The sequence below is a fragment of the Podarcis liolepis genome (assembly GCF_965112155.1).
Source record: "Podarcis liolepis genome assembly, chromosome: 1".
NCBI lineage: Eukaryota > Metazoa > Chordata > Lepidosauria > Squamata > Lacertidae > Podarcis > Podarcis liolepis.
Window position 1 is genome coordinate 60246998 of NC_139554.1, and position 18714 is coordinate 60265711.

The following is an 18714-nucleotide window of genomic DNA, read 5'->3' on the forward strand; positions in this document are numbered from 1 at the left end:
TCTGCAAGGAATTCCCACACAGTGGGGTTGATGCCAGCCTTCATGTCACGTAGCCTTCATGTAGGGTAAAAAAAACCCTTGTATTCTACTGCCCCGCAGTTCAGTGCACCAGTACACCATAAATACTGTTTATTACTGAGATTTGTTTATTTAGATAAACCCTTATTCTGAGCTTTTACTTGAATTTAGATTCTGTTTCAGTCTTCAGGAGAGAGGTGGAATAAGGGTTCAGTTTAGTTTGACACCCTGACTGACATTTTTTGCTGAAACCATAGATGTCTATAGGGCGTGTATTCTGGAAATATGATACAGTGGTACCTCGGGTTAAGTACTTAATTTGTTCCAGAGGTCCGTACTTAACCTGAAACTGTTCTTAACCTGAAGCACCACTTTAGCTAATGTGGCCTCCTGCTGCTGCCGCACCGCCAGAGCACAATTTCTGTTCTCATCCTGAAGCAAAGTTCTTAACCTGAAGCACTATTTCTGGGTTAGCGGAGTCTGTAACCTGAAGCGTATGTAACCTGAAGCGTATGTAACCCGAGGTGCTACTGTATAGTGGCCAGCAGAAATCCTTGGTGGCATAGAGGGTACATGGTCAGGGGACAATAGATGCTAGCAGCATGACTGCCTGGCCAGTGATGCAGAAACTTCCTCCAGATGCGTCTGTCCCTCTCACAACCATGCACCTGATCCCCTTGAGCTCCCAACTTCCAGTATTATTAAATGAAACTTCCCTGACAGAAGCCAAGTCCCCTATTCACAGTCTTCTTACCGTCTAGATTCATAGCTGTGTCAGAATTCAGAATGTGTATTTGAACATTCCAGCAGCTGCTGTGTAAATAAATGAAAGCAACTGGAGACAAGAGCACAAGGCTAGGTGCACATCCTGCTTCCACCGTTTGATGAGTTAACACAAGCTGCCACAGAGAAGCCTAACCACACAAGCAATTAATGCTTTAAAGATTTACCAGACCCTTCATTATCTGGGGATAATTTCAACTGAAATGAGAGAGAACTTTTATCAGAGAGCTCTTATAAAGGTAATGATTTCCCTGTCCAAGAGACTTGGCTCTTTATTAACTGAAATTACCCATGCTAGGAAATTTTGTGCAGTTACAGAAGAAGGGGGCACTCGTATTCAAGCCAGCCAGCCATATTTAAAACCACGATTAGAACACCACCAGCAGCAATTCAAAATTAAATTCAGCCAATCTAACACCGCAGCTCACTGTGGCAGGCAACACAATCATGTGTTATATACTTTATATCACATATAATAAATTGCAGAAAGTCAATTTTAACAGGAAATTGGTAGGTCATAATAATCTGATGTAATTCAGGAAAAAAGATTACCGGTAAATTAATGGACTTTCATAAGCCAGCGTGCATTATTTCTTAATATGAGCATTACATTAAAAACAGGTTAATGATTTGTTTCCATATCTAAGAAAAGTTCAAAAATATAGCTTTTCATTTAAAAGAGAGAGAGAGCTGGGAAAGTACAAAGAAATGTGTCACCTTTAGCAAAGTCTGTTTTATCTCCCCATGTTTTGATGGCTTTGTTCTGCAGTAAAAGGAGCTACTGAAATCCAAGAAACAGCCTTGCGCGACTGATTGCATGCTAGCCTTATTTCCCTTTTCATAATCCAAATGGTAAAAACAAGCAAGAGGAGGAATGGTCATGTACCTCTGTTAGTTTATTATTTTATTTATTCAATTTATTGCTCATCAGAAGTAGATTTTGCTTAAGATATAACTGGCTGAGATTAGTCCTGAAAATGATCAGCCAGAATGAGAGAGAGAATGCAAGAGATGAGCTGTAACCTCAGCCATGCAATATTTCCTAATTCCTGGGGTGTGCAGTATTGAAATCATCTAATGGCCCAGCTGTATGACTGGCAGGTGCCATTGCTGGACCTTGTTCACAGCCGCCATCTGCGGTGCGGCAGCACCTGCCATTGGCATGGCTGGTTCCATTGTCTGCCCTTCACTCCAGTCAAGCTTGTTAAGAGCCATGCAATGACACTTGTGTGGCATTGGAGAGAGATGGTGCCATTGCATTCTGAAGGGCCATTAACAAAACCTTAGGAAAACCATGCACTCGGTATTTTCGTGGGCAAATTATGCTGCAGCTGAAGCTATGTGGTCAGTGTGGCATGCAGGGCAAAGTGATTCAACTAGCTAGCAACCCATCTTCCTTGAAAATGAAGTTCCATGGTAGCAGGCACCGTTTGTGGGCTTATCTAACTGTTCTGGCTCCATTCACAGCAGAACCATGCAAGACCCTGGTGTGTTAAGAGCTGCAGTTCATTCTCTTGCTTGCACTGAAAAGTTTGATTCTTTAGAACAGGTGTGGGTGGCAATCTGTCATTGGACTCCAACTTCTATCAATCTTAGTGAGCATAGTTGTGGGAATGTTGAGGAAGGCAGGAGAGGATGTATTGATTAAATATTATCCCTCCTCACTCACACTAGTGAGCAAGCAGCAGAGCACATTCCCTTGCAGATTGCTGGAAGCAAGTTGATGATTCGTTAGAATTCTGTAAATTAAGCAATCTAGTCTGGCTTGTCCAGTCTGGCTTGTTCCTGGTAAATTCCCCCTTTATTTCCCTCTTAAAATAAGAATTACACAGCAGTCTTCTTTAAAAGTAAGAGTAAAATTTACTTACATTCAGTTCACAGCAGTAATCTGAAGGCAGGCTTTATTTTGTGGTTACAGTTACTTTTGTAGAGAAAAGAAGTCTGAGCTACGAAAAAGGGAAGATGGCTTTGTGGCCCTTTTACATGGTCAACTATGGTCATGCCCATCTACCTGGTCACACACAGGGGGGGGGAGGCACCAGAATAGGTATGATAGGAAGTCCTCCCTGTCTGGGGCCACATCCCCCTGTGTGTCCTCTCTAGGCAACAGGAAAATGTTGTACTTGACTGCTTCAGTGATGATACATCCCCCAATAGTCAATGGCCAAGGGCTATGGGAGTTCTGCAGCATCTGAAGGCCCACAGGTTCCCCATCTCTGTGCTCGCGCTCGCGCTCGCGCTCGCGCTCTCGTTCTCACTGTAGTCTGCCCTTTGAGAATGCTCAGGAATGAATAAAATGAGAGCACTAAGAAGAGAGTGAGAGAAAGAAGAGAAAGAACTGTAGAAAATAAGCTAACAAATAATGTTGTGTTTGTTTAATCCAATATCATTTATTTCTGGATGCAAAGAAAAGCTGCTTTTCAAGAGACAAGAAAACAATTCCAGGAGAACTTTACTGTTACTGCCCAATGTTTCAGAAATACTGCCTAATGGGTCACTATCAAAAGCCCCTTGTGGTGATCATGTGTAGTATGCTAAATACTGACAAAGTGAGTCAGATGGTGGGACCTGAAACAAGCAGTGAGGCACATGGTTTTCACTAAGTAACTGAGGCTGATCAATCTGCAATAGTTTTTGAACATCGGATTTGTAGATCTCAGCATTGTGATAGTTAGGATGCTGCTTCAGCTGCATCTACAAAGGGTGTTTAGGTTTGGGCTATACAAATATTTAAAATGCCCTTATGCATGTTTGACTTGCCATTCTAAATGCACACACACAATTGATGCAGTCAATCCATTAAATCATTTCTGGGTTATTTGATTTAGTACATCATCCTCATCTTCATCATTAAAATGTCTATACAGTGGTACTTCAGGTTACAAACGCTTCGGGTTACAAACACAGGGTTACAAACTCCGCTAACCCCGAAGTAGTACCTCGGGTTGTGAACTTTGCCCCAGGATGAGAATGGAAATTGTGCACTGGCGGCCCGGCAGCAGCAGAAGGCCCCTTAGCAAAAGCATGCCTCAAGTTAAGAGCGGTTTTGGGTTAAGAATGGACCTCTGGAATGAATTCAGTTCATAACCCGAGGTACCATTGTACTTCCCTTCATCTGAGGATCACAGGGTAGTAGACATTTTAAAAATCTGTTGTAGCCTACGCACATCACTTTTTATACATATGTGTTATTATCAGTGTACATTTTTATATGTCCTCTTAATTTCAGTTGCAGACAGCTAAACATGTACAATCCTTGATCTTATTAACATTTAACCGTGTTTAATTCTGGTTGGGTAATGCCCTAACTGTTTTTGCTTCTGCCTTTTCAGCAGTTCTCTCATATCGTCATAAAACTTGAAGGAATCAAAACACCAGCTAGTTTTAGAATCCCATTTTCTACTATTCACTCCCAAATGCCATTCAGTCCAGATTACAGCATGCCAGCACCACAGAGCAGGTGTGCTGCCGTACAGCGCCAAAACAGTGATCCAAGCCATATGCTAAAGCAGGGAGGGGGAGGAGAATGTGTGGTCCTCCAGGGCGACTTGACTACATCAGCTCTTGACCATGGGCCCTGGGGCTGACAGGAGTTGGAATTGACTGGGACTGACATCAGGAGGGTCAGTTCCCCACCCTTGAGATAAAGTGAAGTTTGTGAGTGTGTGAGTTATAGGGTTACTTTTCACCCTCCCAGTATCTCAAGGCTATTGATCAATTATTCTCCCTGTTTCCCTCCACTCCTGAACTATCAGGCCTCCCGCTGCAGTTTTGCATTTTGAAACCTGAGCTTTCCTTTCCATAGTTCCAACATTCATACGATTAGGATTCTTTCCCCTGCATTTATTTATTTATTTGCTTATCTGCAAGGACTTGGAGCAAGGGGCAAGGTACCGATGGGAGAGGAGGGGGAGATGCGAGCTGATCCAGGACAAGATCAATTACTATTTTTCATCTTTGACAAAGTAATTAAGGCTGTAGTGACTTGTTAATTCAATCCGAATGGCTGCTGTGGTGATAGATGCAGATTTACAATCAGTTCTGCTTCAGCGTAGGGAAATGATTATCCACTGCAAACAGGAGGCCTGAGAGCAGGGAATCACTCCAGGGGGACGTGTTTCCTTTTTTAAAGAGACTGCAGGCTGCGATACAGAGGCAGAAAAAAGCACATATGAAGGGAGGGGTGAGAGACAGATGCCCTCATCTTCTCTAACACCCACATTCATACTTAATGTACAGTGGGTTGGAAACCATATATGCAAAGGATTACTGTGCATACAGCTCTCACAACTGGATCCCTGAAGCCAATATGTGAGATGATGTGTGTGCAGCGCCCAGTGCTGGATTGGGGCCATGTGCGCCATGCCAGACAGATGGTCAACGCTATCAGCTTTGACAGGACTTGCTCCTGCATCCTTTCATCCCCTCCTCATCCCAATCACAGCCAATAGCACTAGCCTTCTGACTGGTGGGGCTCAGTGTGCAGAGATACAGAAAATTCCTTATAGAATGAAAGCTTGATCCATTTACTACAGAGAGCAAATCCATATGGCCAATCTGGCAAGTTGAGGCTTGAGGGCAGATTGAGTTTGTCTGTGCAGCATTCTATCTACCCAAGAGTAAAATGGTGATGTTATTTGCTGCTTCTTGAACACAACACACATTTAAGCTTTATTCACACTATAAATGTATATTGGCTTTACATCACTTAATTGTCATGGCTTCCCCAAAGGAACCCTAGGAATCATAGTATGGAAAGGGTGCTGATGACTCTGTTCCCATCCCAATTCCCTAGCCCTGCCCCTTTCATGATACAATTCTCAGGACTGTCTTATAGAAGGAGTGATTTTTCAACCAGGATAAGTTCATAATATATATTCTGAATGTTTAACCAGATTTGGGGCAGATTTACTTCAGTAACTATTCCCCTGTGCCGTGAGCTGGAAATATTCTAAACTCACTGCAGGTCCAGCAACCTCAATACCACAGAAAGCGTGCAAATCTGTCAGAGATCTACTCAGCTTATATGTCAAGCATGTGAATTTACACTGTGGCACGAAGTCATGCAAATCTACACAAAGTTTGTCAAATACAAACAGCTGTTTCTTAAAAGGGCATTTTGCCAGTACTTCATCAAAACAGTGAATGATAGCATGGGTGCCTGTTTCCAAATTTTACTTCCTGCATAATCTCTGTGTAATAAAATAGACCATGGCACCCTGTTTTAAACGCCTTTGGATCAGGCAGCTTTCAATGTACCACACACTTAGGAAAACACAGCAGATTTCTGTGCAACCAGTTTGAGGAACATCAGTGACCGAGTGCACTGCATGGGCTGCCTCAAAGATGGAACTTCTCAAAGCTAACTGATGTCAAGGTAGCCCCAAGGTCAAATTTGTGATGCAATAATAAGAAAGGCTTTCATACATTTTTGATGGGAATATCAGAAGTCTCAGGATTTCTGGTGGGTTGTGTATGCTACATGCTCAAGTATGCTGAGCCAGGAAGCCAACATGGTAACATGGATCCAGTGCTAGCCTTTTAAATCTTTGTTTCGTGGGAGGAATAAGGCCGTTTTGTTTGAAACTTTGACAACTCACCTCCTGTTGCAGCTCTCATGGAAGTTGCACACTTTGGGGAAAGTGACAGGCAGTTTGATAAAGGGAGGCGGTGTGGCAGGATATGGCAGCTAGCATTGGCTGACAAATTAACACAGCAATGCAAACTGTCTGGGGGTGAAATTGAGTGGGATACTTATTCTGAAGGCTGGATGCGCCTACATTAATTCTAACCCTAGGAATCCAGATCCAGCCAGCCTGCCAGCCAGCCAGCTCGTGTTCCTTTTGGACAAACACCTTGGTATAGCTGGGAATTTATGCCCTTAGTCAATGTTGTATTGTTTATTCTTTCTGCTTACTTGAAGAAAAAAATGATGTTTGCTTACATGGTAGTCATGGGTCTTTTTTTTCAAGAGAAAAAAGGCGTGGAGATGTTCAGGGTGTCAGGAGAGGATATATTGTTTATTAATAGCCTTCCTAACTTGCAATAGAAAGTTCCTTTACTTAGCAGAGTTTACATTCCCCTTCTCACATACAGCAGAAAGCTAGTTGCAGGCTCGTTAGAACCTCTTACTATTATGCAATTTAATCTGCCTCAGATTGAATTGTATGTTCCTGGTAAGATCCCCTTTAAAAATCCCTCCTAAAAGAATAAAGACAACACCGTCTTATTCATAAGCAATAAAATGAAAATTTACTCATGATCAGGCAGAGCACAGTGTGATCCCTGTAGGCAGGCTTTAGGCTTAAAGATACAAATTTATACTAACAGGTTTATCCCATAAGGGAGATGACCTGGGCGACTGCTTGGCTGGCAGCCAGCAGTTCATTCCAGGAAGTTCTCAGGATGGAAGGAAAATGGAAAAGCGAGAGAGTGGCAGCATGCCTTGGCCTTTTACCAGGTCTGGAAAGATCATGGCCACCCACTAGTCACATGCAAGGAAGGATGCTGCAGGCCAGGAGGAACAGGAAGTTTTGACTGGCTGGACCAAACATTCCCTTGCATGTCCACTCTAGGAAAACAAGGAATGTTGTATTTGACTGCTCCCAGTGGATTACATCCCACAAAAAGAAGGACCCTTTAGTCTGCAACTTATTTTGTCAGGAAACATGTTTCTGATGGAGTGGGGGGGGGGCTGGCACATGGGCACTCATGTGATTGTTTCCAGGGAGGGCAAAGGAAACAAACAAATATAACTAGCATCAGCTAACAGATGTGCCATTTATGGGAAATCTGGTGATTCAGTGGTAGAGAGGCCTGGGTAGATCTGGCCTCTGACAAGTTTGCAATCCAGATTCATCCTTCCACTGTTTTGCAATAGGTAGAACTGCTGTTTATCTGTGGGTAGCCCTTGCATCCAGACAATATTTAACACTTATTGCGTTTATATCCCTTTTTTATTATTCAATGAGTTTAAGATGGTATACTGCACATGGTTCTCCCCTCCCTCATTTAATCCTCACAACCTTGTGACTACTGAAGCCCTCAGTCCATTCTCTGGCATCCTTCACTCCCTCCCCCCCCTTAATTAATTGCAGATATCTGGAATTTTAATATAAAAACAAAAGGTAGAGTCAAAGGAAGGAGTGCTTTCTAACGAGGGTATATGGAAAAGGGTCTTCCTGAATGCTGGAAAAGAATTGTATATTTAACTTTAGGAAGTGTGATGTCTGAGTTCCATGCATTTCAAGTCTCCAGGTCAAATTCTTACTCTTATTTCAAATATGTTCTCTTAAATAGGCCTCCCAGTGTGGTTTCCCATCCAGGTATATTATCATATTCACCCAGTTTCAGGAAGGCTGCAGCATCAAGGTTCCAATTCTGGGCCCAAATTCTGGGAATTCTAAAGGCACAAAAAAATGAAAACATTGAACATCAGCCAAATAGACATTGAAGGCAGGGATTGATTTTTATTATTATTATTTGCTGCCTCTTTTCTTCTAAGGAGGATCTGACCCTCTTCATGTCATCAAAACAGAAGAAGCGCCCATCTCTTCCAGCAAGCTGCTTCCCATGGTGCCCAACTTTCAGCCAGAATTTCTATAAGCAGTACTTCACAGCACAAAGCCACTGCTGCTTCGTTGGCCAACTTCCCATGCTCCTTCTTGCTCCCTGTTAACAAAGAGGAAAGAAATGCCAGCGACGTAGACTATATGGAGAGGTAGTCCACCCGCTTCCCACTCATTTCCAGGCCAGGACCCTTTCAAGCTGGCACGGAGATCTATCTAGCCCTGCAATAAAAAAAGAAAACCGTCCATCCCACGAGGGTTAAAAAAAAAATAATAGCCCCCCTCCACCTCTTTCCCCCTTTTCTTCCTAATGTCTCAACAAATGAAACTGGTTTGTAAAAATGTTACATGGGGAAAAAAATACGAGAGAGACATTGCGCACACTTTTGTAAATAAAAAAATATTTAATTTAAAAAAGGTGGAAATTGACACTTTGTAGCTGGGACGCAGAGTTTACTAGAAATTGGCCCTCTAGCCGCTGTCTCCCCTTCTCCCACTTCTACCCGCCTCCACTGCACCAAAGAGCATGTACAGATTGCTCTCTCCTCTTCGAGGCGCAACTGCGGCTGTGGCGAGGGGTGCCAAGGGGAAAGGCTCCAGTCCTGGTTTTGCTGCTGCCCTGTGTATCGGATGGGCTCGTGCAGACCTAGACGCCTCCTTCGGTGGTAGCAAAACAGCACGACTTTGACTCGCTTTTGTTTGCAGGAATTTACGCCGTGCGCTTCAAACTTCAAGTGCTTCGGTTTAAATCCGCAGGATTCTGAGTCACTGATGCGCCAGTCCCTAAATCTCTGCTGCTGCTGCTGCTGCTCCTCCTCCTCTAACTCCCGTTGCGGACAGTCCCGCTCGTGAACTTGACTGGAAAGAGGCAAATCCCAGATAGGCAGCCCTCTTCGCTCTGCAGCAACGCGGAAACAAAAGGCTCCCTGGACGCAGGAGGCGCTTTGAGCACAGACCAAGCGCTGAGAGTCCTTCTTGCCGCGGTCTTTGCTCTGAAGCTCCTCTCTGCAGCGGGCTGGGATGACGCGAGTTCGAGGCCCCCCTCGGCAACGCAGTTGCCCGCCCTTCTTGCCCTCAAAAGGAAGAAAGGTTTAAATAAAGAGGGAGGGGGGAGCTGATGAGCAACGGGCAAAGGTTGTGGAGAGTTAAAGAAGGGGAGGGAGCGCTTACCAGGTTTAGCTATTTATAACATCCCTTCAAATCAAGAAGATCAATGAGTACGAAATTGTTGGCGCCTGATGTCCGCTTTATTAAATATGACGCAAATAGACGCGCATTGGACCACCTTAGAGAGTGCGGAGAAAGGGGCTTGGGATACTCCCTGTTAACTCTTCCTCGTGTAGAAAATAATCTGATGAATAATACACTGGATGTCTCCGCACAAATGAAAGCTAATTAGATTACATTGGAGACAAAATGAATCTATTTCCATCTACATTTCTTTAAGCGCTACAACCGCTTGCTTTGGTCCTCTTGTGGAACCAGCGCGTTGTAGTTGGGTGAGCTTGGGCGCTGCGAAGATTAGTTTTGAGAATACTGAGAGAGGGGAGGCTCGGGGGTATAATTTAACCACTACAGTACCGAGATCTTCTTGCATAGGAAAACTAGCTCTATATTATTCTTCAGCCAACTTCTAATGACGTTAATGGACTGGTTTGACTTCGGTAAAAGTGTGTGAGAGAGGGGCGGGAGGAAGCTCTGAAAAGTTAAATGTTATGAGCATAAGTACTCTATAATTCTCTTCCTAGTTCACTTAGTTAATCACCCATTTGCAATTATGTGAATTTCCACTTCCAATTCATCGACGTGGCTAACAAAATTCTGCTAGTGTGTTTTTCACTGGAGACAAAGATTGTTGTTACTACTTTATTGTTCCACTTCCAAATTTAATAAATTAACAGTGCGCTAAAATGGCCAGAAATTTATGAGCAGATTCCTGTAGTTCGAACCCTACCTTATTTATTGAAGTCTCCTGCTCCGGACAGTGAAACCGTGACAAACAACACTAGTTTTTTAAGATGGATGGTTTGTCTCTTTTAATTTAGTTCATGTATTTTAAAGGGATTACTCTAATTGGGGGGGGGGGTCTGGGTGACACCAAAAGTAAAAAAAACCCCTCTGTTCTGTAACCCACAGCTGTATCTGCAATTAAATTGAAACCTTGGGCACGATTCAGCTACAGCTTGGTGCTTTTAAATGGCGTTGATTTCAATAGGATAGTTAAGCTCTCAGAGGCAAATAACATTGGATTCAATGGGACTTACTCTTGCTGAAAGCTGAAGTCCTATACACTCTTACCTAGGAGTAAGCCCCACTGAACGCACTTCTGAGTGAGTACAGGATTGCGCTGTAAGAAACACAGTAAGGAAAACATTTCAAAGCAAGATACAAATTATTTTATTTATGTTCTGATAAATACTCCCACCACCACAGGTGTATATGTGGGAGCGGGCCACATTTTTCTTAATTTTTTTTTTAATCGTATGTTTTGATTCACGATTTTTATTTTCTTTTAAGCACACAGCAGTGCCTTCGGAAATAAGTCCTACTATTCAGTGCGGTTGAGTCTCAAGTGTGCCTCAACTCCTAAAGTGTGCCTGACTCCTAAAAGGCCAAGAGAGCTGCCGGCCCAACTTTTTAGTAGCATACCTGATGCTGCAGCTCTGAGATAATGTGGGTTAATAGAAGTTTGCTAATGTCTTCAGTTGGAATCCGTGCTAGACATCTGAAGGGCATCGAACGAAGCAGGAAATTGCTTGTATTCTTAAATTGCAAGTGTGCGTTTCATAATTTTAAACACAGAGATACATAAAAGGCGGGTGAAATATTCTTTTCCACAATGTGCACAATGCCACTATGCATACATACATATATGTTCAAAACTCACTCTGACCCTAAATGCGTTTGCATTGATTTTAAGGGAAATTGTTTCCTCATAAGAGTGACTTTTTAGGACCGCAGCATATACCCTGTACTGTCCAGTTTGGGAAGCGTGCAAAAATTATAATCGTGTTCCTTTTACGGCTGTTGTTCTGTAACTAAAGCTTTTACTTACACATCGAAGCTACATGGGAAACAATGAGCCAGAGCTGCTTAGAGAATCTCGGGAATTCTCTAGGATGCGCAGAGTTGTCCAAAGGGCGCTTCAACTTTGCTCATGAAGATTGGACCCAACAGTTCCTCCTTACCTGCTCAACCTCAAGCATTTTTTAAACGCATCAAATATGCTTGGCATGTCTTTTTCTCTTCACCCCACTGCCCTAAAGATGACCTCGATGGATATTAACACATTGCTGAGCTGCTTGGGTTGATTTCGTCTGTGTTATGTCTCCCGTTGCGTTTTGTGGACAGAAGCCGGGAGAGGGGAGATTCCTCCCCTTTCCTGAAGATCTGTTACATTAAATCAAAACGCTGCCGTGGCCAGCCTGCAGCTGAAAGGCAGAGAGAAGAAGGCGCACGGGCTGAAGCGTCTAAAAAAAAAAAAGTCAAAAGACGTGGTGGAATGGGGTGTGTCCATTGCAGAGGTTCTGGCTTGAAGCGTAAGGAGACGTAGAGCGGTGCTCGGAGGAGGGAGGCGGAGGCGGGGAGGTCTTTCGCGGCTCGCGTTTGTGCTTTGGGTGCAATAGGACGTGTTCCTCACATGTTCTTTTTCTAATTACCAGCAAGAAAGTTCTGCTTTCGTTGGGCTTGGCTTATTCAGCATATCCCCCCTCCCCAATGAGTCACACCGAACACGTAATCCTAACCGCTGCCTGAGTGACAGCGAGCCGGCGCGCAGGCTTCTTGTTGTCCCTTTAAAATCCGAATCCAAGGGTAATGATTTATCAAGCTCGTATTATCAAGAAAATGTCATACGAAGGGCACCTTGCTATGCACTGACGCAAACATAGTCTTTCCCACGGAGGTATAGAAAGCTTTGGTCTTGCCGGAGCAAAACCCAGTCTACCCATTTTGCCTGTGCTGTTGTTTTTACCTCTGCGGGTTCTATCTGATGCTACTTTAGACATGGTAAGTGACGGTGCTCTGGGTTTCCCCCTCTCTTTTCTGTTTCTTTTGGGAATGTTTAGGCTGGAGGGGAATTGCATTTTACTCTTAAAATGAAAAGTGGCTGCAAATTAAGTTTGGGGATGTGGTTCAGCCTGCAGTCCTGAATACACTTCCTTGAAAGTGAGCCCCACTGTACAAAGTGGAAGATGCTTCTCAATGGAACATACATAAGCAGCGCACTGTTAGACTTGGGAAAGTGTCGACTGCAGTGGGGAGGGGACGAGTGGAGGCGTTGGCACTGTCCAGGGTCCTGAACGTCCACATTCCTGTGTAGAGAGCGCTCCGCATTCCTCTATATACTAAAGCGGCAGTGGGAAGGAAAAGTGGGGAGGACATGCAAAAACGTGGGTGTATTTCAGTGCAAGAGTAAAATTTGCTTTCTTTACTGAAGTTCTGCAGCTGCAGTTATTAATTAAGCGCGTTTTGAGGGTTCTCGACCCTGAAATCCAAATGCGGGCAAGAAACTGCTTACGTGTTTGCTTTTCAGCGTCGTAAAGGGTTATTCTCTTAAGGGCAGCAAAATGTGACTTTCTAAAGTTGTGTGATTTAAGTTAGCACCGTTGTTTATTATAACACACACCTTCAAAAGGATTAAGAGATGTAAAAAGTTAAAACACAGGCTGGAAGAATGTGGCCAATATTTAATACTGGTACAGTACAGGCGTCTTAAATATTAGCAATGCAATACTATACATGCCGACTCAGCCATTTTGTGTTAACTGAGACTTACTCCCAAGTATAGTATAGTATGATATAGTAATAGTATAGTATAGAATTGCTGCCTAAAAAATAAACCTCTAGATTTTCCTGTGCTGAATGAGAAATAAATCCCATTTACTTCTGAGTAACATGCTGAGGATTGGAATTTCAGAAAATACAGTTTAGCATTTGTTGTAATAGATAATGTGCCTTTAACGCTTCTTGCAGACCTTTTCTTTTTTCTACCATTAAATTATTGAGAAAAATCATTACTGGGGGAATATAGGAACCAATATTATTGAGTTTTGCTATGTCTCGCTAGCTGCATCGAAGGCAGAATGCCGACCCCCCCCCAATCCAAAGCTAGTGTGCATTGCTGAATGACAGAAAGGAAATGGGGCGTAAAATTAAAGAATCTTTCTACAATGGTGCTAGGAGAAAAGAGCATCCGACAGTCGTGATGAGAAAATCAAGGAGGTTTGCAAGCAGAGAGCTGGAAGCGATATTGCATCTATCTAATACTGGAATCTGAGGGCGCCGATGCAGTTCTAGCTTACAGTATGAAGATTAGCGAGGGGAGGGCTGCCTAAACCTGATCTGCTGCGACGCCTTCGCGATTATCTTTAGCAGTGCAACCACAATACAAACACTTTATGTCAGGGACGGGCCCCTTGTCCTGTGGCAGGTCCGCTTTTGCTTCACTCTTTTCAATGTGCCTCTGCTCTTTCAGGATTACGCCAGTCAAAAGGAGATGAGCAAACAGCTGGTGAACAGCCCCGAGTCAGCCGCCTCTGGGCCACTGGAAAGCGCCGGGATGATAAGGAACAGCCCCGAGACGGAGCACCCGCAGAACCTGCTTTCCCAAGTCCCGTCCCAGCTGGCCGAAGTCGCCACCGCTCTCTCCAGCGACAACAAAACTTTGCCACCCGACGAAGCCAGGGCAAATGATTCCGAGAGGACCAAAGTTGGCATCTGCAAACTCGCCCCCGTGCAAGACTCTATAGACGCTTTCCCTCTAAAGAACGCCCCCAGCGCAGGGAACACCCTCCAGGCCCACATTGCCCCTTGCAAAATCCCCCCGTTGCAAAGCACAGACGGGGAAGCTAATCAAAGTATTGGTAAGAGCACACTGGAGCAAAACAATGCCAAGGGCGCTTGGGTGAACATGAGCCAGAGCACCGTGGTCTTGGGCACAGATGGGATCACGTCTGTTCTCCCTGGCCGTGCGGTCACTGAGGTAAGTCGTTTCCCCCTGTTACTGCCTTCTCTTTCTCTCTGACTGTCTCTCTCTGTCTTCCCCACCCCACGTCTTTTCGGATCTAACACAAGTGGTTCGAACATAGGCGGATGTCCACCAATGCCACTTTCCAAGTAAAATGCATCCCTAATAGAAACTTCGGGTATACTAAATCAGATTTAGGCTTGGCAGTGAGCGATCTTGAAAATAGTCCTCCTCCTGCGTGCAGTAGAAAGAAGGAAAACGAGGGTCTGGAAATGATGACAATGATGATCTAGTTATTCTTCTCTCTTAAGCACAAAGACTTGAAATAACTCTTCTCTCTCCTTCCTGGGGCTCAGGCACCAATAAGGAGAAGGGAAGTGGATCTCCTCCAACAGATCATAAAATGTGGTCCTTATTGGACACTGGAGCGCGAAAAGGGAAATCGATCTATAAGGCGAAATAGAACTTGGCTAAAACGTTTCCCTGTTGCTGAGTAAGTCTATTGAACAGGCTGGACTTACTTCCGAGTAAACATCCTGAGACTAACTGCGTAACTACCCTGTTCAACGCACACATATTTCCTTCCAATCAACTGCGCAAAAAGTCATTCAGTATTCGCCTGAGTCTGGGAGAGAAACTGACACGCAAAAGCAAACAAATATGAGTATTTATTAATTTCTTAGCCGACCCATTCTTAAGGTTTTGGTGGGCAATGACAATTGTAATACACACGGGCGTATGTATATTTCCACCTACTGTACTTCTGTCATTATGTATCTCTAGCTAGCTTGGCAGAGAGTAACCATAACAAAAAAGGATTAAGTCCCATTGGCCTCTTGTCGTTTGCTGCGGCGGGACCTGCCACCTCCAATCGAAAAATACTCATTACCTTGCACCGCTTTGTCTGAGCGCTATTCATAGCTGATTAACCTAATTAACCCGATCTCTTTCTCTTTCTCTGGCACGTGCGCGAGAAGAGTCCCCCTCCCCCTCAGAGGAGCATTTGTAGCTGCGACTCCAGTTTGCCAAAGTTCACTCTTCCTTCCCGGCTCTGAGCGTCCCCAGCGCCGCTGTCCAAAAGGGACCCTTGGGGAGCGCTCTTGCCTGTCGAGCAAACGGGGAAGGCAATCAAAGCGAACAACAAAAAACCACCCAAGCAAAGAGCCAACCGTAGCAGGCCCTCTGCTCGAAGCCCCACCGGGCCCGGGCTCTGTGATCAATCATTCCATCTCAGACAGTTCAATCGTCACTTGGGGTCAGTGAGCAAGTCCCGGGCACTGCGGTGTGATGTAGAAATGGGGCCGGGCTGGTGAAAGCGCGCACCTGGTACCCTGGCAAGACAGTGGCCTCTGCTAAGAAACAGAGGCGTCCACGGCTAAAGGCAGCGCTGTCTTTCTCCGCTCTGAAGGGGTTGGTGCGGAGTAGAGCATGCTGCGCCCTCCCGTCCGCATTCACACAATCCGGAGCAGCGCATCTATAGTCTCGGTTAAGGTGTCCGTTTGACTGCTTTTCTGGTCGTGAAGACAGCATCCTACTGCTCCCTCATGAGCAGTACAAGTGCAAAGACATCAGATTATGTGGTTGGCTCCCCGTGGGCTTAAGATGTGCAGTTAAGGCCATGTACATTATTGTGGTTTGCAAAACCGGATTTGACTGTACATTATAACCACTGAAGGTTACGGTGGAAGCTTCGCGTGAGAAGCTATCAAACGCAAAGGTGTTCACTTTTCAGAATGCCGTTATCACATGTTCTCGAGTGAAGGACAGATATATCCGCCCACTTAGCACAATTAAGTTTCATCACTACGATTTAAAACGATCTAAGTGTCAGTGCTCAGAGGAACAACATTGGGTTACTTTTCAGAAATTCCGCTAAATTAGATCGAGATGGTTCCTTTGTGGGCTCAGCTGCGTGTAGTGGACCACGTTGCCTAAGTAGCGAGCAAATCTGAAGATTCAGTCCCCGCGGTGCATTTTTTGTTTATTCTTGCGATTTGATTCCTACTACCCACGAGAAAGTGGGTATTTTTTTAACCCGTTTCCGGATAATCTACAGTTTGGCACAGTGTCCTCTTTGCCCTCCCTACAATGCAAACTGGTGTCCAACTAAAGAAAAAAGGAACTGAGTTCGTACACTTTTAAAATTAAATTTATCTTCCGCTTTTCCTCCAAGCACCTCAAGTTGGCGTATTTGCTTCTTCCTCTCTCCATTTTATCTTCACACAGCAACCCTGTGAGGTCAGTTTGGAGCGATATGTTCGGCCCAAGGTCAGGGATTCGAAGCCTAGTCTCCCAGATCGAAGCCGGAAGCCCTAACCCCGTGGCTCCCAACATGGGGCACACCCTCCACAGAGGGGCAGTTTGATTTTTAAGGGGGGGGGCAATTCGAGAATGTTTAGACCAAGTTAATGGCTTCCTCCACGTGAATAGGAGTTCACTTTTTGAATAATAAGAATTATATGGGAGGAGCAATCAAGATTTTAGAGATGCTTAGGTGGGTCATGGCCCAAAAAGGTTGGGAACCACTGCTCTAACCACTACACCACACCACACCGGCTACAGTTAACCTCAAGCCAAGGACTCATTCGCCCTCAGTCGCGGGCGCAACTTTTATTACATCTGATCTATTTGATTTCGACAATCGGCGCACCGCTTGATCACACTGTATCTGCCAAGCCGCGCGCGGGTGTTGTGCTCGTGGGAGGGAGCAGGATCGGGTCCGTGGGGAAGAGAACCTTCATCCTTTCTCCCCGCAGTCTCGATGAACCGCTGGGCTCAAAGGCGCGAATTTGAACAAAATATTGGCGAGGAAGGATTAGGACCGGCCCCACATAATCGATCATATGACACGGTGCGCGCACAGTATTTGAATGGCAAATGCCCCTCAACTTAGGGAAGCAGCGCCACCCCCCAATATTTAACGGGGGCGAAGATCCCTCGCCTCGGCCCTTAGGAGTTGCCTATTCGTCCAGAAAGGGAAACTTTCAGTCCTTCGGTGACAGAGGGACTGTGCCTTGCGGACAGGGGACATCCAAGGCCCTGGGGCGGCCTAGGCCTGGAAGAAGACAATGGCGGCCACTCAGCCCTGGCGGGTCGAACCAAAGGCCAGCGCGCAGGTCGTGCGTCATGACGCGGTTGCTGCTGTATCCCAGCGAAGCTGAGGAAGCCTGAATCTCCTCCTCCTTCTCCTCAGGACAGACTTTTCTTAGGACTTCGGGACCCCTCCCAGCGGCGCGCGCGCCCGCGCGTGTGTGGCGAGTTTAGTTAGGCTGAACTTCCATCACCTCGCGCGCTCCCGTTCGGGTTCACCAAGCCCCGAGTTGGGTCTGGTAGCGTCGCCAGTGCCTTCAAGTGGTCTCCAGGAGGACATTCCCCCCCCCCGAAAAATGCTTTGCCTCCTCCCCTCGGCCGAGCCCCTCCACCGAAGCGTTCCCCCTGTATATGACTGAAGCTGTGTGGCTCCAACCCAGCTCCAAACCGGCGCTTCTCATCGCCACAGGCCTCTTTCCCCGCTTTCTTTAGCTCTTCAGTAAGTTCAAGCGCGTCTCTCTCTCTCTCTCTCTCTCTCTCTCTCTCTCTCTCACACACACACACACACACACACACACACAGAGAGAGAGAGAGAGCCCCATCCCGCCTCGCTGCTCTTCTTTCCCTAAGCAGTGACTGGAGGGAGAATGGACCGTGTGGTAACTGGGGGTTGAGGGATGGCAAACGACCAGGGGGACAGTTCACGCGCCCCGGGCAAATGTTCCCAAAAGCGCTGTGCGCAGCAGACAGCCGGCGCGAGTCATTAGGGCGCCAGCTCGCCTCTCCCAATCGCTTACTGCTTAACTCAGCCACATGAAGCCTTGAAGTGGGACCCTCGGCGCAACTCGGTCTCGCCTTAGGCACTGTCAGGTTTTCCGCTTTTGTTCTAATCTTCTTCCCATTCCTGCCCCGATTAAAAGGGTGATGATGCGCGCCAGGCCCAGGGCATGTTTGCTCCAAATGCCACTGGAGTTTGCCTTCCACATTCACACGTGGGGGGTGCAGGCAGGGAAGCTGGCCAGGGATCTTCTTATGACCTCAGACTCGGAGGAGGATGTGATCAGAAGTCACGTCGATTAAGCTCTCGTCGATTTCGACAAGGAGGGATTTAAACACATACATAACTCTGCCAATGGGACTTAAAAGTGCCTGGGGCTTTCTCTTGTTTTGTGACAGAGCCAACTGCAGATCAGCGAGTCCTGAGATTCCCAGCGAAGCACCTGTGTGAGTGAATCACCTCTATCTTTCCTAGAGGACATTTCCAGTTCATTCTTTCCCCACGCCACGATTAAATGCTGTAGCTTTCAAGGGTCCTCTAAACTCAAGACCTCTGTATTTTCTTGCTCC

The 18714-nt window shown here is 45.7% G+C and overlaps 1 protein-coding gene across 1 annotated transcript in view; it reads left to right on the plus strand.

Moving 5' to 3' along the window:
* Nucleotides 1-18714, plus strand: part of SLC6A5 (solute carrier family 6 member 5) — an 87300-nt gene that overhangs the window by 2859 nt on the left and 65727 nt on the right. Inside the window, exon 2 of the mRNA XM_083463701.1 lies at nt 13846-14352. Within this exon, the coding sequence (XP_083319827.1) occupies nt 13846-14352 (507 nt within the window). The remainder of the gene's footprint in view (nt 1-13845; nt 14353-18714) is intronic.